Genomic DNA, 27,823 nt, shown 5'->3' with positions numbered 1-27,823 from the left:
AGACCTATTATTAATCCTAAACCAGGATGTGTGTGATCTCCATGGTATATCATAAAACTTTATGATCGCTATAGAGCAATTTCAATAGATACTTATTATGGTTCCAAAGAGGAAGGCAAATTACTATATCTTTTAAAAAATTTGACAAGATTATTTTAAAAATTTCTTTGAAAACATAAATGGAAAAGAATGGCAAATATTATTATGGAAAGTTAAAACCTTTGTCATATCAGATACTGAGACATATTATAAAGGGAGAATGATTAAATGTTATGGAACTACACAAAAATTGAACAGTGTCCCAGAACAAAGCAGAGAACCATATATATAATGATATATGAGGATGTAAGAAGCAACATGGTAAACAGTGCAGAGAGAATAACATTGAGAGTCTTTGGGGGCTACCCTTCATGATAAATGCTTTATATTTTATACTTTATGTGCTAAACAACTCAGTAAATTCAATATTATCACTCCCCATTTTGCAGAGGAGGCACTGAGTGAATTTCAGCAAAAATTACTTACTCAAGGCCCCATAGATTCTTCCAGTGTGGGAGGCCCAAGTCCAATCTGACTTCACAGGAGGAGAGAGCACATCAGAGGGGATGAGATTGAAGGACACAGTTTCTGCCCCATAAGCAAGACAAAGCATTAATATTGGTAGCTCAAGTTAAACATAAATTCTGAAGTAGATAAGTGAACAAAGGGCCATTTCACAGATAGGCAATAGCAAATAATAGGCAATTGCAAGGGAAATACTCAAGTTGGTTAGTAATCAAAAAATTGCAAACTGAAACAATTTTGCACCTTTCTAATTAGCAAAAATAATTTTTTTGATATGATGTGGTTTATAAAAATATATACATTTCCCTAAGATGAAAAATTAGTAAGTGTATTTGATATCTTGATTCGGGTGATGGTTATATGAGTATATACACACATCAAAGTCATCGAGCTGCACAGTAAGAGTTGTGCATTTTACTATATATACGTCAATAAAAAGGAAAAAAAACACTAAAATATGTTAAGTGACGAAATCCAAATAATCTGTGAGAAAATAAAGGTGGAAATAATTAGATGCTGCCAAGGTTAAGGTTAGTATAAAACGTTCAGCATGGGACTCCCCTGGTGGTCCAGTGATTAAGAATCTTCCTTCCAATGCAGGGGATGCAGGTTCGATCCCTGGTCTGGGATCTAAGATCCCACATGCCGTGGGGCAACTAAGCCCACGTGCCGCAACTAAGGCCCGACACAGCCAAATAAATAAATAAATATTTTTTAAAAATTCAGCATGGTGAGTATAAAGCATTTAGCTCACAAATTTGAAATTCAACTTCTCTTAAGAGCCAAAGCTCAGAGGGAGTTATGATCACTTACGTAATGCACAGTGGTCGTTAAGGTAAAAACAAAGCAGCTGCTCGAAGGAACACAGTCATCACTGGTCCTAAAAATCAGAAACTGCTCCCATGTGTCCTTGTAAAGGGATATTATATGAGGTAATGAACCATGTCCTGAACAAAACACCTAAAGTTATTAAAATAATGAGTTTCTGAGGGTTGTTTCTTACGTTGTTTCTCAACATAAGCCAAGGGAGTGATGCCAGAACACAGTTTCAAAAAAGCAGTTTTGGGCTTCCCTGGTGGCACAGTGGTTAAGAATCCACCTGCCAGGCTTCCCTGGTGGCGCAGTGGTTAAGAATCCGCCTGCCAATGCAGGGGACACGGGTTCGAGCCCTGGTCCGGGAAGATCCCACATGCCACAGAGCAGCTAAGCCCATGCGCCACAACTACTGAGCCTGCGCTCTAGAGCCTGCAAGCCACAACTACGGAGCCCGTGTGCCACAACTACTGAAGCCCGTGTGCCTAGAGCCCATGCTCCGCAACAAGGAGAAGCCACTGCAGTGAGAAGTGTGTGCACTGCAACTAAGAGTAGCACCCGCTCACCACAACTAGAGAAAGCCCGTGTGCAACAACAAAGACCCAACGCAGCCAAAAAATAAATAAATAAAATTAAATAAAATAATTTATTAAAAAAAAAAGAATCCGCCTGCCAATGTGGGGGACACAGGTTCGATCCCTGGTCTGGGAAGATCCCACATGCCACAGAGCAACTAAGCCCGCGAGCCACAACTACGGAGCCCGCGAGCCACAACTACTGAAGCCCGCGTGCCTAGAGCCCGTGCTCCGCAACAAGAGAAGCCACCGCAGTGAGAAGCCCATGCACTGCAATGAAGAGTAGACCCCCCTCGCCGCAACTAGAGAAAGCCTGTGCGCAGCAGCAAAGATCCAAAGCAGCCAAAAATAAATTTAAAAATAAAATAAAATAAATAAATCATACCAAAAAAGGAATTTTACCTGGGGAAACCTTATGGCTCAGTTTTGTAGGTTTCTGATGATTCTAGCTTAATCCAAGAATAAACTTAGTGAATCTAGAGCAATGGTTCTCAATTGGGATTCCAAAAGGAACCCTTTGGCCATCTCCGGAGACATTTTTGGTTGTCACAGCTGGTGAGGAGGCTGCTACTGGACTGTAGTGAGCAGAGGCCAGGAATGCTGTTTAATACCCTGCAGTGCACAGGACAGCCCCTCCCCCCAGTAAGGAATTATCTAACTCAAAATGTCAACTGTACTGAGGTTGCAAAATGCTGATCTGAAAGAACGAATGTGTAGTATTCACTGAGACCATCCTCCATAAACATTGCCTCTCACAACTAGCTTGGATGGAAAAGGAGAAAGTACTAGCTCATTTACATAGGGGGAGGAGGGAGTGCAGGTGTAGTAATTATGGCCTGGCCTTCTAGGGGCATGATAACCCCTAGAAAATAGGAAATTGCCCAGGGAAGTATGTTTCTATGGCCTAGCAAGAGCTGCCTTGTTAGATGGTAGGTAGGTATTAAGTGTTGATGTGGCCTCTCCCCCAGCCAAATTGTATAAAAACTAGTCAGCCCATAGCTCTGGGCTTCTCTGGCCTGGCAGAGTCTTCCTTCCATGTAGGTGTGTCCACAGAAGGTATTAGAGAGGCTCCCAGGAGCTGTATCAACTCACTCATTTGTGTCCTTATCCCATTGGTTCTTTGCACTGTTTGCAGGCTTACTGGTAAACTAAGGTGAGAGCACAGAAGCAGCATCTAAGGCATCATTCTTGACAATTTTTGAACTTTAACCAGACTTTGAAGTCTGGCCCAGCTCAGCAGTGGACACAGTTGACTACCAATGTTAAGAAGCCCCTTTCTGTCCATCTGTAGTCATTGATTCTCTCTGGTTCACATCTTCCCAATGTCACCCCCAGAGAGAGAGAGCTTTCTTCCCTTAGTTCTAATCTGGAAAATCCCTAGGAAGGTCTTTGAACCCTCTTCCATCACTTGCCCACAGAAGGATGATTGTATTTCCATTAGATCCAGTAAGGAGAGAAGCAATTCTCCAAAAGAATGGGATATTCTGCTCAGAAAGGGGGTTGGGGTACGAGGCAGTCGAGACAAATAGATATCCAGCCCTCCCAGAAAATACATCAATTTTTTAACAAACTTTTTATTTTGAAATAATTTCAAACTTACAAAAGAGTTGCAAGAATAGCACACACACACACACACACACACACACACAAAATGTATGTCTATCAAACCAAATTCACCAGTTGTTGACATGTTCCACATTTGTACTCATGCTCTCTCTGTGTCTCCCCCACCTCCAAATGTGTGTAATTTTTTTCTGAACCATTTGAGAGTAAGTTACACTGTTTACCCCTAAATGTTTCACGGTATCTTTCTTAGAATAAAGGACATCTCTTACCCATATAACAATGATCACATTCAGAACATTTAACATTGAACCTACACTATTGCCTATTATGCAATCCAGTTGTATCAGTAGTGCCTTTATAACAACTTTTCCTCTTGATCCAGGATAACACATTGCATTTAGTTGTTATAACTCTTTAGTCTCCTTTGCTTTCAAACAGTTCCTCAGCCTTTCTCTGGCATTCATCACACAAGACATTTTTGAAGAGTATGGGCCAGATTTTTGTCTCAGGGTTTCTCATGATTAGATCTAGTGATGTATTTTTGGCAGAAATACTACCCAGTGGTGTGCTAGAACCAGTTAGTACCATCTATGAGAGCCAATTCTCACATCTCTTCCCAGCTCCACGTTCTGTAATATCATACTGGTAGCTTGAAATCAGCCATGGTGGGAATGTTCACACCATGGAAATCAACAAATGCTACAAATCAGAGCTTGTACCCCCTCCCCCATTTCTGGTTGTGAAACATTTACATTTAGCAGCACAGCACTGTATATAGATGAAGTTATATCCTTCTCAGAACATATCAGGAGGCACATGATGCTGGTCTTCCCAATTATTGGTGATATCTCATCCCTTGGTTAAGATGGTATCTGTCAGGTTTCACAATTGAAAAGTTACCATTTCCCCTTTGTAATTAATTCTCCCCTATGGAGAGATCCTTTGTGATTATGTAAATATTCTGTTTCTCATCTAACTTTCACCCAATAGCTTTTATTTATTGAGGAGTATTGCCTGAATCAATTAGTACTATGACTGTTGCAAATGGTAATTTTTTTTTATCTCTTTCATTTCTTCTACTTTTTTTTGTTGGTGTTCTACAGGTTGTTTTTGTTTTTGTTTTTGTTTTTGTTTTTTGGTAGACTTAACCCTAAAATAGATGATTAGTAGTAGACTTGGAAACAAACTGAGGTTTCTCAACATTTTGTCAAGTAGTTCTCCATCCTAAGTATTTGTGACCAAGTTATTAATGTTCATTGCTATAGTGCAGAATAAGTTTCCATGGAGTACTATCAATACATCAATACAGAAAATGCAGAATAGGTCTTCAGAAATAGTTTTCCCATTCTATATGAGTGTGTATGTTTGATGGTGACATACTATCCTACCAACAGTGGAGGTGGCATTTGGAGTCATTTTTCTGATCTTATCTGATTCCAATTTTTACATGTCTTTAGAAGATTCCTGGTGAGATTTGCACTGGAGTCAATTAAAGCACGGTAAAGTCGAAAGAGTCCAGAGTCAACATGTGCTGCAGGATTGAGTAGTACACTTCTTGCTCCTGATCCTCAGTGCCATCATCTGTAAAATCATAGGAGTCATATTTTCACAAAAGTCCCTTTCAAGTTCTAAAACTTTCTTTTATTCTGCTTTCCTACTTGGGAATCAAAACCTAGAGTTCACCTCATTAGCATGATGTCTTCGTCAACTGAGCCGACAAGTCAAGGACCAAAAATGAGATGTCCGAGGTGGAGCCTGAACCCAGTGACCTAGTGATTGAATCCATAATCCAGTTAAATGAGCTTTGGGAGTATAGCACCAGCACTTGATACTGTTTCACGTTACCTCTGTGCATTCAGCCACATCCCCTGATTCACTCCTCTGCTTCTCTTTGTTTATCCTTGACAATCATGGAAACCCACTGAAGGATCCCATTACCTCTGTCTTTGAGGTGATCCCTTTCTCAAGTGTTAGCTTGCCCAGTACCTATAAGGTTACCTCGGTTGCCATGGTTGTAAGCAAAGGAAATGTTCTATCCAAGAGCAGACTGCAGTTTCTAAAGAAGTTTTACCCTTCAGACATGAAACTCCAGAGTTCTGTATAAGTCTTAATTGCACCATATGAAATCACTGAGAACCAGGCAAAATAGTATTATTCTTGATTGATCCATTGTTTGGTGAACTCCACGCACAAGTCAGGTAACCTTGACAGTCAGTTTTAGAACTTAAAATATGTTGCCTTGTATTTCCAGAACAGTGGTTAACTGAAAGGTGAGGTGGGGACTAAGACGTGTAAAAGAGTGTGGGGCTTTGCCAAACCACGCATTTTCCTCTCTTCCTGGAACGAGATTTCTCAAAGGCCCTACTGTTCCATCCCACCATTGCCTTCCTCCACCAGAATTGTGTTGGGGCCACTTGTGTAGGTGAAAAAGTCCCCAGGCAAGCTTCGTATTTGCCTCCCCTCTCCCCTGGAGCTGTCTGAGCCTGGTACTTTTCATGCTTTAGCTCCTCATTTCAGCATTTTTAATATTTGATGACCCTTCCAATGTAGAGAAATATTTGGCAACTTCCTTAAGAGTATCTGTTTGAGGTCTTTTAATTTACTAAACTGAAAAGTTGGTGTCTAAAATATTGTTCCAATGACTCATCTAAGGTTCTGAGGAGGCAAAGGGGTCCCAGGGTGTCAGAGGAGTTGGCAATAATTTTCAATATATTTTATTCATCTTCAGTTTTTTAAAAATAAATATTTGAACTAACGCACTTCGCCTCTTCTCTCTGATTTTAAGACGAATTTGACTTTAACGAGTTCAGGTCTAATTTAAACTCAAACATGTTCTTGAGTTCCCCTGCGAAGCCCTCACCCCCATGCCCCACATGAGTTTCTATTTCTTTGAAGATAAGGAATTTAGCTTTTCTAAAATTTAATCTCGATCAACACCCACCTCACTTGTTGGATTAACTGCTTCATCATCTTTCACCAGATTAGAAAATGACTGTCTCTTGCCTGAAAGACAGAGGGCAATTGATTTCTGCAATCAACCTGGCTTCTCTTTGATTTTATAATCTGTTTCTAGAGATTATAGGCGAGCTTTGAATTCCAAGGCTCTGGGCCTGTCAGCTTTTGAAGCGAAAAACTTTGAAGCAGATCCACTGCCTCAGGTTTCAGAAGGGATACTTAGTTGTTGGAGGATGAAATATAAGGGAAACACAGGTAATTATCACTGCTGACATTCTAATATCCCAGGTTTGGGGTTTGTTTATTTTATTTTATGGCTTCTAAAAGAATTATTGTTACTAGTTTTGGGTGTTTTTTGTTGTTGTTGTTGTTCTTGTTTTTTTGAGAAGCCCAGTCAAATCACTTGGCCACTTGAGAGAAAAACATAAACCTTCCAGAAATTCTCACTGAGCTAACTGCTTCTATAAACCTACCTAGTGTGCATTTACTTTAAAACTACTTAATTACTCGCCACTGATGCACTTGATATAATTAGAAAACTCTCCAGCTCAGATTCAACAGGTAGAAAGGAGAAAGAAAAAAAAGTGTAGGGCAATTTCCAGACCCATGTTCTTAAACACTATGCACTTTCAAGTACTAATTATACAGGATTTATGCAAGGAGGGCGTTATATGGAATTATTTTAGCATGTGTTAATGCTTACAAGCTAGCATCTCACCAAAAAAAAATTTTTTTTTAATAGAGACCCTGCTCTACTACTCAATGTTGTAATTTATCACATAATGCAATAATGGTATTTACATATGTCATCACATTTAACAAAATAAATGAAGGTGCATGTGAGTGTTATTGATAGAGGCAATACCCCGACACAGTTACGCATCCGTACCAGGCAACTGAAGAAGTATTCCTGCTAGTTACAGCCTCAAACTCCTATTTTTCTTTAGGATCTTAAAGGCTGAAAAAATAAAATAGCGGAGGGCTTCCCTGGTGGCACGATGGTTAAGAATCCACCTGCCAGTGCAGGGGACATGGGTTCAATCCCTGGTCCGGGAAGAGCCCACATTACATGGAGCAACTAAGCCCGTGCACCACAACTACTGAGCCTGTGCTCTAGAGCCCATGAGCCACAACTACTGAGCCTGCGTGCTACAACTACTGAAGCCCGCGCGCCTAGAGCCCGTGCTCCACAACAAGAGAAGCCATCGCAATGAGAAGCCTGCGCACCACAACGAAGAGTAGTCTCCGCTCGCTGCAACTACAGAAAGCTGGCGTGCAGCAACGAAGACCCAATGCAGCCAAAAATAAATAAAATAAATAAATAAAATAAATTTTTTAAATAAATAAAATTTTAAAAATAAATAAAGTGGTGGTGGGGAGGGTCGAATGAGTACCAGATTTACTACTGGGAATGAAAATGTTAAAAAATAGGAAAAATAAAATAAAATCATGGAAAAATGATAAATTAGGGTTCATCAAACTTCAGTATAAAGCAACAGAATTTTTGTCTCAAGCATTTTCTCTAACTGGTTCTTTTTAACTAATTTGTTTTTGGCTGCATTGGGTCTTCATTGCTGCGTGTGGGCTTTCTCTAGTTGTGGCGAGCGGGGGCTACTCTTCGTTGCGGTGCGCGAGCTTCTCATTGCGGTGGCTTCTCTTGTTGAGGAGCACGGGCTCTAGGCACGCGGGCTCAGTAGTTGTGGCTCGTGGGCTCTAGAGCGCAGGCTCAGTAGTTGTGGCACACGGGCTTAGCTGCTCCGCGGCATGCGGGATCTTCCCGGACCAGGAATCGAACCCATGTCCCCTGCATTGGCAGGCAGATTCTTATCCACTGCGCCAGGGAAGCCCTGTAACTGGTTCTTAAGGCTTTACATTTTCTCTATAACAGTATAAATATTAATTCAATAATGTCTCATTGACACAGAAGTAGAACTTATATTTTTTATAATATTTGCATTGTGTGTACCAAAATAACTGCTATGACACAGGAAAACACTGAACAAAGTAATCTAAGAAAATCAGAGCTTCAAAATGAACTTGGAGAGGTTAAAATTATTCATTTTAGAAGCTGTCTTAATTTTCAGTTTCAAAGTCATGTGTGTTCCTTCCAGAATACTGCTCTCAAAACACAATTTCCCACAGCTAATTAAAGTGCTGGCGCGCGCACGCACTCTCTCTCTCTCCTTCACACACACACACAATGTGGCTTCCCTTTAACCCTGGATACGTCTCTCCACGCCCCCCTCCCTTCCCCCTGCAATGGTATGATCTGCGTTCAATCCTAAACTGAAGGTACCAAGCTGTGACAGCTTCCCCAACTCCACAGCCATTTGCTACGACCTAGGGCAGCCTGTGTTCAGTGATGCTTTCCTTTTCCACCGACAGGGGCAAATCGAAGTAGACAGCGAAACTATCTTCAGGTTAGCGGCGCTTATTTTACAGGTAAGAACTGACAAACTGCCTCTTACCCGCTCCTTTTGTTTGTTGGGTTTTGTGAACTGCCTGCACTTCTGAAACTTTTGCATGGGCCAGTGGCTGACGGCTTTTTAAAGCCTCCTGGTTGTTTGCCAGTATAAAATGTGAGCCACCGTTTTCTGTTTTAGTGTAGTTTGCATGAGCGAGAGTGTGATATGTCTCAGAAGAAAATGAAACTTAGACTTCACTGAGGAAGAAGAGTTAAGACCATATTGCTAGCAAAGAGCTCCGGTGGCTTGAATTTGGGAGGCTGCAGTTGTTACAACAACTGTAATTTGCATTTAAATTTAGTAACTTTTGTATACTTTTTCTTGAGGTGGAGTTAAAGAGCCCTTTAATTCTTAAAGGCACACATAGCTGGAAAACCAGTGTGTTCCATGCTGGTTTAAAAAAAGAAAACAAACGGCATGTGTTGATTTACCTGTGTCATGGTTTAAACGGTCTGAGTCCAGACTAAAAAGTGTGCTGCGCCGAAAGACAAGCATTTATCTCGTGATCTTCAAAACATTAAAGGAGAAATAATCATCTATGCTTTTTCAGATAGATTTGTCTCCTCTGTTAAAAACAAGAAATAATTATTGGGTAATAGCGATTTCTTAAATGCCACTTTCTTCTCCAGGGTCATATGTAGGGAAGGTGTTCCTTGTGAAAAAGTTTTCAAAACAAAACTCGGGCATTTTAAGAGGGGAAAATGATGGGGAGTAAAATTCTTTTAGCTTAATCCACATCAATACAAATTGATCATCTATCTTTGTTTTTTATTTCAGGAAGCCAAAGGGGATTACACCAGGTATGGTTCCTTTTCTGATATTACTATGCAAAATAACCCTAGCTGAATCTTTTAATGCTATTTTAAATAACAATGGATGCAAATCAAAAGAAAGTAGATCCCCAGGCGAGAGACTGAGGTCTCTTTCCTCTTCAAATAGAGACCTATTCTTTTTGTGAATGAATCCGGGAATGAAGCTTTCCAAGCCAGAGTGACAGCAGATTGTACTCAGAAGTCCTCCAAAGTTCTATTTTCCATCATCTGTTAGCAAGATGAAGAAATCTATAAAAAACTTGGGTAGCCCGTGCTGATTTTTTAAACTTACAATAATCCTGTGTTTGAAGAATTATACCATAAGCACAAAAAGATTAAATCCATCAGCTGCTTAGTTAAGGGATTAATAGGGGCTTTCTTTTTGCAGCTGCCCTAAAGGGGCCTCACCCTTCATATATTTGACCTAACAGTTGTATTGTTGCCACCGAGGCACTTACTGGTTCTAACTGCCTAACTGGCCAAATCGTCAGAGTGTTTATATTTGAATTCACCCTCTATCTGCTCCATTCTGTTCTTTTAATGCAATAGTTGCGGTTGGGGTAGTAGAAAGGGTTAAAGGTGGAGGCAAGACCTCCAATTCGAAGCAGCTCACGGGCCAACGACCCACAAAGCCTCGCCTCTACAGTGTTAATGTTCCACTGCTGGTAAACCTTACCTGTAGATTATTTACAGATCAACTAGTACTCATTCCCAGCCAAGTCTTTGACTAGTGTGCTCCTTAACAGGCTGATAACCAAGTAATGCCTTCCAAGCTTGAAAACGTCCACTCATGGAGTCATGCTTCACCTCAGAAACTCCAAGCACTTTCCACATCTGCCCATTTAATGTGGTAGAATGACTGAGGCTTCCACTCAACACGCCATGATCCACTCAGCACACTCTCCTTTTAGCTCTGTTTTGTGCTATATTTTTTTTTAATTTTTTTAGGTTAGGAAATATGCTTTGAAGGAATCATAAAGATCAATGAACACCAAACTTTTTTTAATTAAAAGAAAATGTCAGGGCATGAAAAGAGGATAAATTAGTCTCTAGATCATTAACATCAAGAGCGGCTGTGTTCTCCACTGTTGTCTTCCCTGGAGGAGCCATGTTTCCTAGGAAGATCAGATATGTGAGGAATTCCATCGTGTGGGGGGTGAGTCTGAAGTTGATTTATAAATGAGGGCTTCTGAGCCAACAGCTCAGCCTCTGCTGTCTGTGAACCGCTAACCCTTCCTCCCCCACTTTCTCCCGGTCAAGCGTGTGATGGACACCCTCTGAGCTTCATTTCCTCATCAGGAAAATGGCACCTCCTTCGTAGGTCTGTTGTGAGATTAATTGTATGTAAACATTGCCCAGGGCAGTATCTGGCATGTAGCAAGCTCTCTATACACTTTGGCTATTATTATTATTAACTATTATAGTATCATTATTGCCCTCATCATTATCATCCTGTCCCATCTCTTGGCAACCTCTGAAGAGGCTTTTGGGATATGTAGGAGGGTCTGAAGAAGCTGTAATCACATGTCAGGGGAAAGAATCATAAAGAAAGATTGATTCCACAAACCTTCCTTAGGGAAGATCGCTTGCCTATGGCAGAAGAAGGCTTAGAAGGAATGGTCCTTGGGTAGTACAGACGTTGTTTTAGCCCTAAGATTTCAAGGTTGGTGAGTTAGTCTGGCCAGGCCCAAACCAATCCTTTTCCTTAATTTCAGTGTGTTCCTGGTGGTTTCCTGAGTGATTACTAGACTAAAGAAATGGAGGACACTGTTTTGAAATTGTCTAAACCACGCTGAGTAGTAGAAGGAGCTTGGGACTAGGAATCAAGAAACTAGCACCGTGACCCTGAATGCCCTCTGTCCATTCTCAGCCTCGGTTTTCTCATCTGTAAATTGGGATTAAGGAAAATGGGACTTGGCAGGGTAGTTTTGAGGCTACGAATGATGTTTAAGGACTTTGTAGATTACAGTTTGTTTTACGAGCATTAGTTATTGCTGATGAGGGTGAAAGAAAGAATAGGAAATGTGAACTTTTGTTATTGGGTATACAAGGAAGCAGAATTTTGGTTGACTGTCACCACCCCTTCCCTATCTGATCTCCTCCTCCCCTGAATGGAGAGGGTGTATTTTTCCTCCAAAGTTTTGTTATAAAACTAATTTAAGAAAATCAGGCCAAAAATTTAAAAATACCATGCAGCAGTGTTGTGTAGTGATCAGAGCAAAGACACTAGAACCAGAAAGCCTCACCCAAATCCCAGGTCTGCCACTTATTACCTGTATAATCTTGCACAAGTTATTTAAACTCGCCAAGCCTCGGTTTGCTCATCTGTAAAATGGGACTTATAGTATACACCCCATAGAATTGCTATGATGACTAAATGAATTAATATATACAAAGTACTTAGAACGGTTCCTGCAGTCGCCACTTTCATATTCCATCAAATTGATGGACATAATTTATCACTCCCCTGTTGTCTTAAATATGAATTGTTTCCCATTTTTTGCTGATATAAATAATGCTTTGATGAACATCTGTGTGTAGTTGGGATTGGGGTTGTCTGTGATTCTTTTTTTTTTTTTTTTAAGATTTTTTGATTTGGACCATTTTTTAAAGTCTTTTTTGAGCTTGTTACAATATTGCTTCTGTTTTATGTTTTGGTTTTTTGGCCCGGAGGCATGTGGGATCTTAGCTCCCCAACCAGGGATCGAACTCGCACCCCCTGCATTGGAAGGTGAAGTCTTAACCACTGGACCTCCAGGGAAGTCCCTGTGATTATTTTCTTAAGTGATGTTTCTCAGGTGGGGAACAAGCAAAGGGAAATTCCTCAAAGGAGGCAAAGTATGAAGCGCTGAAATGGAATTTATGCATTCTTGATACCGCTAAACTAAAATTATACAAACTTCATAGCTTTATCCAGTGACATCTACTAAATGCCTGAAATGGGTCCGCACCCATCTAGGCAACGAGGATGCAGAGGTGCTTAGGCAGGGGCCTTCCTTCCAGAGAATTTGACTTTCTATCAAGGGCTACCTCAGTGGCAATTCTGAATTCCACTTCTCTGTTTGTTTACATGTCAGTGGCTGCAGCTCTTAGCTTTTAGAACTTCACTGAGGTTTAATTGTGGATCAGAAAAGGTCCCCAATTATTACCCTCCTAGACCAGGGCAATGTGGCTTTTTCAATTAAAACAGTGATTGAACACCTAATTCTTGAGGCTGCTCTGGTCCACCCACTCCTTGTGAATATCTTCTTCTTTCTCAAATTTAGAATTTCCAAAGCTGAACCCGCCACCATCCCAGCCCCCAGACCAACTCCTCCTCCACTGTCTCCCCTTGAATAACCACCATTCTCTCTTGAATCATCTCTAAGGATTTTCTCTTTTCCCTCCCACCTTTTTCTCCATCTGTCAGACAGCTCCCTTCTTTCCTTGTCTTTATCAGAACGCTGGCTTGCTCAGCCCTTAGTCTCCTCCACTCAGCCGGACTGTAAAAGTATGTGTGTGTGTGTTGTTTCTTTGACTGCTTTCTATGACATTATTTTAAAAGTCAACGCCTGATTTCATTCAATTCCCACCACAGTTGTTATCACCACCATTTAACAAATTAATAGATGGAAATTTTAGGGCCAAAGAGACTATGTCACATAGCCAGTAAGTTCCCAGATCTGTTCTGATTCCGTTGTATACTACCACCTGCACATAACCCCCTGGTAGCTTACTAAGACATAAATGCGATCATTGTTGTTGACTTCCAGACATCTCTTACAGTTTCTCATTGCACAGACACCCATCTTCCAAAACCCTAACTTGGCATTCAAGGCCCCACATAATCTGTATTATACATTTTAACCTACACGCTACAGCTCATACTCCTTAATATCTGTTCCTGCCTCTCTTTTCTTCACATACTCTTCTCTTTTCTTCACATGCCTTCACTATTTCGCCTTTATGGCTTTGCTCAAACTCTTCTTCCTAGAATGCCTTTAAAAACAACAGTCCTCCCCTATTTTGTTTCCTGCCCTGTTTCCTTGAGTATTTTAAGTTAACATTATCATGACCAGTAGGAAACCTTGCTCTCTGAAAGTTAATTAAAATAGTGGCATGGGGACTTTTTTCTTTAAATAGTTGACAGCCTGAATTTCCAAGTCAGCCCTTAAGCTGCAAAGATAACAAGCTACTCGGGTAACACAACACAGACAAACACAGGATTCCTGAAAGCTGACACGGCAAGGAGGCAAGGTTTCATCACTGAGCCAGCCACAAATGAGTTTGTAAAAGCAAAGCATTTTCTTTTCTTTTTAAGATCCTGAAAGGTGGGAATTACTAAGGGAAGTATGTGACTAGGGCACTTTTTGCTTATAAGAAAGAGTGAGTGACTACAATTTACAATTCAGTACTGGGTCACCATGAGGGCATATTGTCACCTAGCTTCAAATGGGAAGGAATAATTCACAATTTACAGCTGTGCTACTGGGAGCAGCTGTTTCCCATGGGAGAGGAACTTCTCTGGATGCCTTGAGAGTAGTTAATGAAGGGAGGGGGGGAACAACCAAAGACTTTAAAGAACTTCTCCTACTCTTACACCTCTAGATCACTTAAAGCTCTAAAATATCATTCCATTTCTGGGACCTTTGAAATCAGTTACCATGATAAAAATAGCAGCTCCCGTGGGCTAGGTGCTGTGCTGAGTATGTCCTTATTCACATCAATGGGGAGGCAGGAGTGAAGGCAAGAGCTTTGGAATTTAATTACCCAGGCACTTGCTGTATTACTGTGGGTAACTAACCTCTCTGGAACTCAGTTCCTTTGTCTCTGTTACTTGGTATTACTATTATTATTGTTAATATGTTTAACCTTTCCACCAATCCTGTGATGACAGGTACTACTGGTATCCCCATTTTACAGAGAAGGAAACAGCTTTGGAGGGAGTAAGTAGTTGACTGTCTAGGTCACATGGCTTAGAGAGTGGCCCAATTAGGACTCCACGCCTCACGCTCTGGACCTTTGTCAGGAGTCTCCTTTTTCGTATCCTAACACAAAGTTGTAAGAATCATTACCTTCCTTGCTGGCAGAATAAAAAAGGCTGACTTGACAGAAGCTTAACGTTTCTGTCTGATTTCAGGCCAGGGCTTTAATGAATCAGCAAAACACTTTTGTGAAAAACCTATTAAGAAATGGCTTTTCTCTCTCCCGGTGTCATGACTCTACTTTAAGGTTTGACTTAAGGATACAAATAGGTTCTTTTATTAATCAGTTCAGCGCATTAATATTTCATTTATTTTTAATGACTTGTAAATAATTCTACGTGTCAGGCTGTTTTACATGTTTTACAAACATTAACTCATTAATTGTCGTCTCCATCCATGAGGTTGGTGGAATATTATTCCCACGTTACAAGTGAGATTAAGAAATTTTGTGTGGATTATATTTATATTACCATATTATGGTTTAACATTTCCCCACGGCTTGACCAGATGTTTAGAGTTGCTATGTTGAATAAACAAACAAGATAACAACACATAGGGAACCGCAGACAAATAAGTGTGGGAAATACGTGGTTAAAAGCTAAACAAAGTTCTTTTCGATGAAGTTTGAATCTGCTCACGTGCATGGCGGATCTCCCAGAAGAAGACACATAAACAGTGTTTCCAACACTTATTTGTCCCTGATGTGTGAGCCTCCTGCCAGACCATTGTTCTATGGACTTCACTTTGTGAAGCCGGGGATTATTTATTCTCTGAAAGCTCAGTATTAAAATGCCTTTAAAAGATAAGCAGTTTTGGCAAACCTTTTCTTTGTACTCCTTGCCAGATTATTGCATCCCTCGATTTTAATTCCAGTAACTCTTGGGGTAAACATTCCTCAAGTTCTGAACTTGCTTTTTCTGAAGAGCCCTGAATTTGGAAGGAATCATCCATCCCATACAGTGGGTGCTTTTTCATCCGCTCTATGCAGAGAATGTTAGGGCTGCCCAATATTACGTATTGGAACCCTCCTTTCATAGCTGATGAACTAACAAGTGACACATCCATGAAAGTTCAGGTTGACAGGACCAGACCTACAGTCCCCAGGTCTCCCTGACCATCTCAGATTTACCGTTTTGTCTTACACTTGTATCAGGAGGCCTCCGTGGAACCTTGCTGTCCCTGATAGAAGGCAGTGAGGACAGCAGGCGGTGGACTCCACCGTGGTAAGTGGTGTTATCACTGGAGTGGCCCCGAGTCTAATATTAGTCACTTGAGGACATAGCTGAAGAGTGAGAAGGCCGGAAATGAGCGCTCAGTCAGCAGTGCCTTTGGAATACCTTGTCTTCTTCTCATTGCTTGACCTTATTCACTCTTGTAGATTGAACACCTAATACCTACAACGTGAGAGGCATTGGACCAAGCAAGGGCTGTGATGGAGGCAGACTGAGTTTCCGGCCTTCCTTTTATTCCTGAGCCACAGCCCTTCTACATCCTTTATAAGAGACACTGGAGAAAGGCCTGGGCCTTGGACTGAGACAGGCAGGCGTGAGTTTGAGTGAGACAAGCCCTCCTCATCTGCTAGTGGTGTGACCTTGAGCCAGTTCTAAAGCCATCTGAACCTAAGGTCCCTTTTCTTTCAGAGATTCGTTGTGAGGATTGAGCGAGATCAAGCACCTTGCAGGGTGCCCGGTACAGAATGGAGACTTAGTACTTGGGAGTTTGGTTCCGCTAAGCCCCATCTAGTATACTGAGATGCATTTTAGATGATGTTGCTATTATTGTTTTATCGTCTCAGCCATTTTTAAGTGCACGGTTCAGTGGTATTAAGTACATCCACATTGCTGTGCGACCATCACCGCATCCATCTCCAAGATCTGTCATCTTGCAAAATGGAAACTCTGTGCCCATTAAATGATAACCCCTCTCCCCTCCGCCCCCAGCCTCTCTAACAGCCGCCATTCTACTTTCCGTCTCTATGAGTTTGCCTTTTCTGGATGCCTTATGGAAGTGAAATCATGCAGTATTTGTTTTTTTGTGACTGGCTTCTTTCACTCAGCATGATGTCCTCAGGGTTCATCCATGTTGTAGCGTGTGTCAGAATTTCCTGTACGTTAAGGCTAATATTCCATTGTATGTATATACCACTTCGTTTATCCATTCATCCATGGATGGATACTTGGGCTACTTCCACTTTTGGGCTCTTATGAGTAATGCTGATATGAACAAAAATAGGTAAACATCTCTTTGAGACCCTGATTTCAGTTCTTTTGGGAAGAGAGATGCATTTTTAAGGAGAATCCCTGGCTTCCAGATAGTTAATTATATTCTACTGTTCATTGGAGTGGGGGTGGGGTGGAGGCATAGGAATGAAGGATGGATATCAGATCCTTGTTCTAAATCATCAGATCTTACTTACCAAAATTAATACTTGAGGAGCCCAATACTTACATTAAAATATTGTTGTAGGTGAATATTTATTGACACGGAAAAATGATTATAATATAGGAAGTAGGAAAAAAGCGTACATATTATCCATTTTTATAAAAAAATTATATATACCAATATGTTCAAATACATGATACAGATATAAAAACTGGTCCTTAAGTTGTAGCATCGTGCAGGAGCCCCTACATTTTTTTGTTCATACAGCCCCTTTCATTCTCAATATATGTTTACTTTTAATTATTTAATTATATAGTTATGTACATGTAGAACTATATTGACATCACATACATTATAAAATGTTCACAAAAGAGTAATGCATCAAAAGGAAAGAGATAGAGTAACATGTTCCAAGAATGAATAAAAATAAATATCATTAGAAGTTCTAGTATTGGGAACTCCCTAGCAGTCCACTGGTTAGGACTTGGCGCTTTCACTGCTGGGGCCAGGGTTCCATCCCTGGTCGGGGAACTAAGATCCTGCAAGCCATGTGGTGCAGCCAAAAACAAAAAAAAAAAACGAAAGAAGTTCTAGTATATTCTTTCTGCACACCTACAGATCTCTCTACCACATAGACTGTTGTAGAGTGGATTCTGAAGTTAGGCAAAGCTGAACTGGATTCCACATCCCACTTCTCACTGATGAATAATCTTAACTGAGTTACTAAACATCTCTAAGCTGCAGTTTCCCATCTGTAAGTGGGAATAATTACAGTTCTTTTATAAAAAAAAATTTTTTTATTGAGATATGGTTTTTTTATTGAGGTATGTAACATTATATTAGTTTCAGGTGTAGAACATAATGATTCAGTATTTGTATATATTGCAAAATGATCACCGCAATAAGTCTGGTTAACATCCAACACCACACATAGTTACAACAATTTTTTTTTCCTTGTGATGAGGACGTTTAAGATCTACTCTCTTAGCAGCTTTCAAATTTGCAATACAGTGTTAATAGTGCATTGCGCACTGCCCGGTTTATGGTAGGGGTAAAAAAAATTAAGCGGGTACTATTGTCATGACTAATAGTTGTCTTGGGATGGTGGGGATAGAAATGTTTACAATTTTCCTTCTTCTTTGCATGTCAGTGTGTTTTCATTTATTGAAAATGAAAATATAGTGCTTATGTCACAATTTTTTAAAATGTTATTTTGTCTTGTTAAAAAACTCAGAGCTTAGCACAGTGACCTGCAGATCTCCTGCACTACATCCTTTTTCAAAATGAATGTAAGATTCATGGAACACCACCCACTTGGCCTAACGGAAACTTCCCAAACCAAGGCTTAAAGCCCTTCCCTGCCACCCCAGAGCAGCAAGCCTGTGATTCGCCCCGTATGTGGGAGGCCCTGTCCAGAACCTGCTGGCCCCCAGGGGCCTGCATGCCTTTGTGAACAGGCTCATTCAGTTCTCAGCACAGGCGCCTGAGGCTGGGCAGGCAGAAAGGAAGCAATTAAGACAGTGGAAACCTACCAGGGAAAAAGCTGTTGGCAGGGCAGACTTCATGGATGTGTGACCTGGGCAGTCCACACAGGGCCCCCTGCTCGGAAGCACGCCACTCTTGGTTTGATGCTCTTCTGTCTTGAAATCTTGGAATTCTCCATGATTTTTTCACAAAGAAGCTCCACATTTTGATTTTTCACTGGGCCTTGCAAATTGTAGCTTGGTCCTGGTTGTTGAAAACTGTAAGGCGTTGAGAAGGCCCGGGTGTTGAATGGATTATTAAAGAAGAGGTCCTCTTGTAGGTGTCTAAACGGGTACTCCATTGAGGAAGCTGGAACCACACAGAATTCTGCAAAACAGCCTTTTTGCATGTATGTCTGGGAACCTCTTACCCTTTTCTGATTTCAGTATGTATGACCGCCCAGGTCTGAAGCACGGGGAGTAACAACCTTGACTTCATAAGGGCATTGTGAAAATCGAGAGAAAATACACGTGAAAGGGTTAGAACAGTGCCTGGCACCTGGAATACTCATTTCCGAAAGCTTCCTAAATACTCAGTTGCTACCCTGGTATCAGCTCTATGAGCTAGGTAGTATTAGTATGCTCATTTCATTTAAAAAATTTTTTTCCCGATGTTTACATTTTGTACTTCATTTATTTATTTATTTGTTTTTGGCCGCACCCTGCGGCATGCAGAATCTTAGTTCCCTGACCAGGAATCGAACCCACACACTCTGCAGTGGAAGCGCGGAGTCTCAGCTGCTGGACCACCAGGGAAGTTCCTAGCCTCATTTTATAGATGAAGATACTGAGGTTCAGAGAAGTTGAGTAACTTGCCCAAGTCATACAGCTGGTTACCGTATGGAGTTAGGGTTTGAACTCAAGCCATCTGATGGCAGAGGTCATGCTGTTTTCACTCCACCACTGTGCACCCTGCTTTCATCATCATCTGTTAGGTGCCAGGTATTCCTGGGTACTTTTATCATCTGATCCTCAAATTGTAGCCGTTGAGATCCTTGTTCTGCAGATGTGGAGACAGAAGTAGTGATCACGGTCACGTATCTTTTCCACATATGGTGGTACTTGGATTTTAACCCACATCCTCTGAATTTCTACTCAGCCTTTCCACTTGATAATTCCTCAAGAGCGAATCCAAAAGATGTTTAACAGTATCTACTGCTTTAATTCCTCAAGAGTGAATCCAAAAGATGTTTAACAACATCTACTGCTTTGGGCTGATAATGCAAATGCAGTTAGACTTTGGCGAACTCCTGGACCCGCATGCCAGGCAGTTCTTCATGGCTTGTTTCTGGCAGCAATGGAATGTCATCAGCGCTGGCTCAGACCTTGGAATCTCACTGGGTTCCCCCCAACTCCTGGCAACCACCATTCTACCCTCTGTCTCTATGAATTTCTGAAATGTTTTTATTTTAAATATTTACAAATTTTCATGTTAACCTAATTCTCAGCCAAAGTCATCCTTATGGATTACATTTCTTCTAAAAGAGTTGAAGTTTCAAAGGATCAGAATCCTTGGCAAGCTGACTAATGTTTAGAAAAATCTCTCATCACATTTTCATTATTATTAGAAATTCTTTAGACTTAAAGAAAAGAAAAAAAGGTAGTTTGACAGTTGATCCCTATCAAGCACGCAGATGGACAGAGTAATTCGTCCTTTGTTACAAGTTAGGCCACAGACAAAAATTTAACAGCAACGGAATTCTAGCTGAGTGGACGCTGTGTTTCCCAGAACACACGCCGGTTTCTTGTCTCTTTGGTAGAGTGCTGAGATGACGAGGATCGGACACAAATTCCATGGATTGGTCATGATGTTGGAAGAGCAAGTTTCAAGGCTGAAATTCCACCAGTTGCTGTGGGTTCTGTTGAGCCAATCCTAAAGCCGCTTACAACCTGGGACTTGCCAAGTCACTTCCAAAGTTCTTTTCCCATGTGGTTTATTACCAGCCCTTAGGGTTGCCAGATTGAGCAAATAAAATAAACAACGAATAACTTTTTGAGTGTGTGTTCTAAATATTTAATCTGGCAACTCTAATCTAGATCGCCCACTGGGGATTCTTCTCAGTGGTAATAATCCACCCGCAGCCTGTTCTGAGAATGGTAGAAATAAAGCGTTTATAATTGTTGGTTTCATGGGCTGTGATCAGAAATGAAGGAACACATTTATTGAACATAGGCACGTGCCTTCATAGCAACACAGCTTCATAGCATTTTCCCAAGAACCCTATAAAACAGGTCACTATCCCTGTCTTTATAATGAGGAACTGAGGCTCACAAAGGTTAGTTTATCTAAGACCACAGACGTCCTACAAACATGGAGACCTGGGACTGTATCCAGTTCTAAGGCCTTATTACTACACATTACAAGTCTAGGGCCAGCTGGTAGGCCGCTCTGTTGATTTGTTTCTAAGTATGTGGCAGCTTTGCAGTAGCCTGTGTCCCAACCCTGGCTGCCCATGTGCCAGCTCTGGTGGGACAGTGGGCAGCCAGGTGACCTCTCTAAACCTCAGTTTCTTTATCTGTAAGTTAGAAATGGCACCTACATCTACGTTCGCCATAAGGATTAAATGAGTTCCTTTTTTTTTGTATTTTGTATAAGTAAAATGCTGAGCACTTGTCTGCCACACAGCACATGCCCAGGACAGTCTCCTTTAAAGCCGCAAGAGTTTCGTTTATTGTCCTGTGAAGGGGCTGAGTGGTCGGAGGGAGCTGCAAACCAGGGGCAGCCTAGAAACGTGTGCTCACGCCTGATCCCCAGGGAAGGAGCTTCATTGGGTTAAGATGAATGGAGGGCACCCCTCCTTCTCGCAGAAGTGGTGGGGAGCATCCCTAGCTTAAGGGGGAGGCCAGGAGAAGGGCTCCTTTCAGGTCTCACTTTCCGCTCTGCAAATGGTGACCACCTGATTTGGCTTGAGGCGTGATCAAGAACTGTTTAAATGGGGTGGGAAGAAAATTCCAAGATTGGAAAGACCCTGTGACTTGGGAGGGGAGGGGGCAAGGTCTGGCCCAGCCCGCCTGGCTTTTCCGGCCCCTCCCCCTCCTCTCTCCTCCTGGCTTTCCAGTTCCCTCCTCTGCTTCCTTCTCCTCCCCGGCTGCGCCACTTTGACCTGGAGTCCGGAGAACCAGTCAAGCAGCCACTGGTCCTCTCGATCTAGCGCCACCTCCCCGAGGCGCCCCTGGGTAAGTCTTTAACATCAGCGGGCCCTGTTTTCCCCTGTCTGTGAACTCAGGGTCGGACACACCAACTCAGCTCGCCTAAACCAGCTGGCAGGGTTTGGTCTGGAGGGGTGGAAAGTGAGGAGGGCACTTTATTTTAGCTATTATGAAATCGTCTCAGTCTGTGAGCAGTTTGACTAAACTGTCTGCAACAATCAGTGGTGGCTTTAGAATGGGGTGGATTTGAGCCCTAGCTTTCTGCCTTGGTGTATGATTGACTATGAATGATGACAATTTGTTTCCAACTTTCTGCAGCTCCTCCCAAGCCCTCTGTCCTCTAAAAGAGAGAACTCGACAGGGGTAGAGATTTTACTATGAAGTTTTTAGTCAAGATTAAAAAATCAGGCGTCAGGAACACCTCGTGTGTTTTAAGGAAACTTTGTTGGGTGTTGGGCTTCTCAGGCGGGTTTGGGTGCCCTGTTTTAAAATTCTGCTGAAAATGACTGGGGTCTGATTTTGTGGCTCTTAAAACAAATTGTTTTAAACTAAATTTGGTATCTTTGCTATCAGGGGACAACTATAGACTGTAGTGGTTTGGGTTGGGTTTAAGAAACATTCAGTGATAACACATATTAAGTCTTCTTATCTGTGTTCAGATCTTTGTGGTTTAATCCAGTTTTTGGCTAATCCAGATTATCTAGTTTAAAAAATGCAGCCTATCCTCACCGAAGAAACTAACTTTATTTTTATTTATTTATTTTTTTAATTTTATTTTTTGGCCACACCGCGCGTCATGCAGGATCTTAGTTCCCCCACCAGGAATCGTGCCCCCCTGCAGTGGAAGCGCGGACTCTTAACCACTGGACCGCCAGGGAAGTCCCAGAAACTAACTTTAGTAGAATCGATGAGAGGCCACTATAATTATAAATTCTGAAGCCTCGAGTTAAGCTGGCAAAAGCCTTCGGTCTCCTCCTCACCTCCTCCTCCCCCCATTTTCTGTCTCTTTTCGGAATTAGAGGAGTTAGGCAGAGTGGTTCAGGCACAGGCTTGGAGTCATATTTGCTACTTTCTTGCTGTGTGAGTTTCAATCTCTCTTAAATCTCAGTTTTCACATCTGTGTAATGGGGATGCTGGTGATAATAGCATAACCTGTAGAGAGAGGTTTTTGTCCAGTCTCTGAAACCTAGTAGTGCTCAGTGAGTGTGAGCTGTTGTTCAAAGCATTTCTTTTTTAGGGACTGAATGAAGGTATCCACTCTGTGTAACTGCTGGGTCAGCCTTGAAGAGTCTCGTGAAACTAACCTCCTGGGCTGTCCTCAGCCTCTTTGACCTTCTTTCCTGTTTTAAACTGTAGATTGCTATCTCTTTCTTGAAAATCTCCCTTTGTTTTATGATGTGTTTATTCTATTATTCTGTTCCTGTGGTTCTCAAGTCATTTATTAAACAGATTGCTGGGTCCCACCTTCTGCCCTCCTGATTCTGTAGGTCTGGGGTTGGCCCAAGAATTTGCATTTCTAACAAGTTCTCACATAATACGGATGCTGCTAGCCAGGGGATTGTAAGAACTACTGTGTTTTCTCATGCGTGTCAACCTTTAATATCCCTTTACCTAGGAATTAGTGGAGAGAAATTTACTGTTAGAACTCCCTAGTTATTAAGTCAAGGAGATAATAAACTAGATTCATCACTGAAGGCCAAGTTCCCAGATAACTGAAAGAAACATGATTTTTTTTTAAATTAAAAAAAGGTGATGTGAAGGCAGTCTGGCCAGTGAACAAATGCTCTAAGTAAACTGAGAACATACCTTAAACTGCTAACTACCAAGGTGTTGATCAACGCTGGTAGATTAGTCGAGGCAATTAGTGTTTATATTCAGTATCCAAGATCCTTCTAATAATGGCATGTTTAAGCAAGCTGTCCTCCTTAAACACTGGATCCAGCTGGAATGCTTTAGTAATTGAGTTGACACCTGTTACACCATTTAACAGACATTAAATACAGTTTTTCTGGCTGTTATGATCATTGCCATGGCCCATTCCTTCAGTATAGTGCAAAACTTTGACGGCCACCCCAGCTCTCTAGCAAGCATAGATAAGGAAGTGGCTTATCACCAGCCTCTGTACAGGCAACTCCAGAAGACTGGCAAACGTTTCTAATTTACACCAGTTCCTAAAGACAGTGAATCTTTAGCTTGCACATAGCACAGTATTAAATAGAGCTCCCAGCTGTGACAACTTGCTTGCGATCTTGGAGGCCCCTTAGGCTATATGGTAGACTTTATCTTGAGTGTTCTACAGGCGTTAGTTAACTATAGCTTTTTTACATTTGCATATGCATGAGTTATACTCAGGCAAGACTCCAGTCCCAAGTTACTTTTTAAAGAGCTTAATTTATGTCTTGGTGATGTTTCTACGCTCATTTCCATTGGGTCATTATACTTAACGTGCTTTTTAGGCACCTTCGCTTGGAATTTCAGATAAGGAAGAGCATTAGCATCAAAAAGAAAAGGGAAGTTTGGGGCTTGGGCTTTTTTTTTTTTTTTTTTAAACTGTCCTAGAAACCTAAGGACGCTTCCACACAAGCATTGACAGCTACCATCTTTGAGGGATCTCATTCAGTGATCTGTTTGCTCCAGAAGTGCCAGCACCACAGTTTGCTAATTGCCCGCACTCCCTCGTCCTCCAGCCTGAGAATGGCAGGTGGCTGATTGTCACTGTGGGCAAGTTCCCAATTAGGCACAAACAGGTGCACACATCTGCTGGGGGTGGCTGTTTCCACACAACTGCTCCAGCGCACACAAAGGGTGGCCTCAGCTTTGCCAGCCATGTGGCTCTCTCAAAAATGAGTGAGGTTGGCACATTCCTACAGGGCTTTTGCGGTCAGTAAAGAAAAACAAGAGCCCGTGAAAGGGGGCTTGGGAATGCCAAAAGGAATCATCACGGGAAAAAGAGCTGCGGTGGCTAAATGGTGGGTCATGGGCCGCTTCCTTCTAGAAAACTGTCAGAATAAGAACTTGGAATACCTAAAGGAGGTATTATGAGGTATTTTATCTAATTATCAGCCTAGATAATTAGATAAAACGCAGTGTTCTTCATTGTGGCATCTGAATTCCTGCTGAAAGGATGAAGAATAGCAATTTCTGGTTTGTTACTGAGAAGGAGCAAGTCTTGTAGATTTACGGGCATTGTCTTTGGCTAGGACCTGGAGAAAGCAGTCCCTCTTGGCAGTTCTGGTCAAGTTCGTCTTTAAAATAACACTTCCATTGCATTCGGTTCAGGAACATCCAGACAGGACTTCCCTGGTGGCACAGTGATTAAGAATCCGCCTGCCAATGCAGGGGACACGGGTTCGAGCCCTGGTCCGGGAAGATCCCACATGCCGCGGAGCAACTAAGCCCGTGCGCCACAACTACTGAGGCTGCGCTCTACAGCCCGTGAGCCACAACTAGAGAAAGCCCACCTGCAGCAAGGAAGACCCAACGCAGCCAAAAATAAATACATTAAAAAAAAAAAAAAAAAAGAATGTCCAGACAGGGTGAGTGCGTTTCCTGCTGGGATGAGGCAGAGACATCTCCGTCCAGGCTTGCTCACCTCCCGGCTATTTAGAGGCCCTCCCTTGGGATTCTGAGGTTGATCCTCATTCATATAAACCCAGCCTCCCACCCTGCCTGCCTGTCAGCCCCAGGAGGGGCCTTCTCTGCCCAAACCAGACCTGGCTGCCCCGGCCAGCTCAGTGGATCCACGTGGCCTTGGCTCCCAGGCAAATTCCCCCGCAGGGGTTCTTTGGAGGGTGAACAAATAAGCATTCAGCTACTGTCAGTCCACTCAGACGTGAAATCCTTCAGGTTCTAAACTCTGAAAATGATCAGGATTAACTGAAGAATAATGCACCAGTGTTTCGAACACTTGCCCTCTAAATGGCAATGGGCTTCCTCATCGGTACCCTCCCTTTCACCCACTAACCATATTTGACTTAGTTTTTGATGTGAATTATATCACCCGGAAGGATGTGTAAAACATGTATGAATGGTTTAAAGAACAAAGTAGAAATTACACAGCCACATAACCACACCCCATGAGGAATGTTGCCAGGATCCCACCCCACCCCGACTGTGTAGTGGACACCCCTTTCCCAATAAAAATCCTCTCTTTTCCCCAAAGGTACTTGGGCTGTATGGAACATATTTTCTTGTTTTGCTTTATACTGTATCACCTATGTATGATTCTCTGTAGTTTCATTTTGCTTGCTTTCGAACTTATATACATGGGATGGTGATGTATATATTATTTTGGGCCTTGCTTCTTTGCTAAATATTGTGAGATTCATTATGTTGTGTGAAGCTAGTCTGTATTTTGTTTGCTGTATGATATTCCATGGTATGAATACTGTAATTTTATCATTTCTACTGTTATGGGATATTTGGGCTGTTTTCTTTATTTGTCTTACTGTGAGCAGTGCTGCTATAAACCCTATTCTTTTGCATAAGTTTCTCTAGAGGTATACCTAGGAAAGGATCTCTGGGTCATGGGGTATGCAAATTTCCCAAATGATCATGTCAGTTGGCTTTCCACAGCAATGGATGGGAGCTCTATCGCCCTTCATCTTCATGTAACCTCAGTGCAGCCGTGTGCAAAGTGGTAATTCATTGAAGGTTTAATTTGCATTTCCCTGAGTACTTGTAAAGCTGAACACTTGCTTCTGCCTGTTGGCCATTTGGGTTTCTACTTGTGCACTGCTTGTTGAACGATTTAACCCATTTTGCTGCCAGGTCGTCTGTCTCAGCCATCTTTTTGGTCCTCTTTTAGTGTCATAGACAGGTCCCCAGCTCAATCACCTCCTTATTGGTGGTGGCTTGTTAGAAGTTTCCTGTGTTAATAGGTCCTTATAGAAAGTGATGTTGTGTATTCACAAGAAAGGATATTTTGCAGTAGCACAGATGAACAGATTTGGAGGATTAATAGGAACCTTTTCTAACACAAAGAAAGTAAGGCTGTGTTTTTTCCTGAGAAAGTAATCTTTTGGGATGGTCCAGATTCCACATTTGTCAAAATTATTTATGTGTCTCATTTACTCATGCCCTACTGGTGTTTTGCACTGTAAGTAAATTATCTGAAACTAGAAACCAAGCTGAACTGAGAAGGGCCTCCCTATACATTCTTTACTAATAGTTTGTCAGAAGTTGCAAAGCGATAGTGATGGTCCGCAGGTATGTTTTATATAGCCTGCACAATGCTTTACTTTTTATTTTTGGCTTTACTTTTTTGTTTTTTGGTTGAGGCAATATTTTAAAATTCAGACATTCTAGGTAAAACTCTGAGATTTTGCCTTATTTTTGAAGAAAGTGCAATCATTAGGCAATAGTGGATCCACATTCCCACGTGGCAGAAATTACATTGATCTGAGTGGTGGTTCCCCATCAGCAGTGGCAGCGATTGTTTCCTCAGTATCCAATCTCCCTTTTCTCCATATTAGTAAAATTTTTAGCGAGACATGTGGCTGCCCAAAATAAAAACTACATATCTCAGTGTCCCTTGCAATTATCAAGAGCCTTGTGATTTTTCTGGCCAGTGGGATTAGGGGAAGTGGGCAGCTTTCAGGTTTTGCCCCTAAAAGAGTGGGTATGTCCTCCTTTATTCTTTTTCCGCTACGTGATGGCTAAAAGGTGGACGTGGTGGTGGGCTATCTGGGACCATGTGAAGGACAGCAGAACCCCACGAATGGTGAAGCAGCAAGAGTTTCGGTCCCTGAACACTTCATGCTATTCTAGCTCTAACTTGTACGTAAAGAGAAATTAAAGTGTTGATCTCTGTCACACACAGTCAAATCTATATCCTAAGTAACTTCAAGTGGGTAATGTTCTCTTCTCTTCCTCGTGGTCCCCACCAAGTCTCCATTGTGTCCCTGTGTCTGCTGCTGAGCTTGACTTGCCTTTCTCAACTGGCTTAGTTGGATTTCTAATGCTTCTCTCACTTGGCTCCTATTAGAGAGTTGCATCTAAGATATATTTATATTCTAATATTTAATAGTCTAAGAGTGACACAAAAGAAAAATT

General features: G+C 41.8%; 1 protein-coding gene across 4 annotated transcripts in view; it reads left to right on the top strand.

Moving 5' to 3' along the window:
• The window catches only part of FRMD4B (FERM domain containing 4B), a 336,744-nt gene that overhangs the window by 258,470 nt on the left and 50,451 nt on the right, over window positions 1-27,823 (top strand). For all 4 annotated transcript variants that reach the window (XM_082412128.1, XM_082412125.1, XM_082412126.1 and 1 more), the window contains 2 exons: window positions 8,859-8,915; window positions 9,716-9,738. In XM_082412128.1, the coding sequence (XP_082268254.1) occupies window positions 8,859-8,915; window positions 9,716-9,738 (80 nt within the window). The remainder of the gene's footprint in view (window positions 1-8,858; window positions 8,916-9,715; window positions 9,739-27,823) is intronic.

The sequence above is a fragment of the Balaenoptera physalus genome (genome assembly GCF_965194825.1).
Source record: "Balaenoptera physalus genome assembly, chromosome: 11".
Lineage (NCBI taxonomy): Eukaryota > Metazoa > Chordata > Mammalia > Artiodactyla > Balaenopteridae > Balaenoptera > Balaenoptera physalus.
The sequence above is the reverse complement of the archived record's forward strand: the minus strand, read 5'-3'. Positions and strand labels throughout refer to the sequence as shown.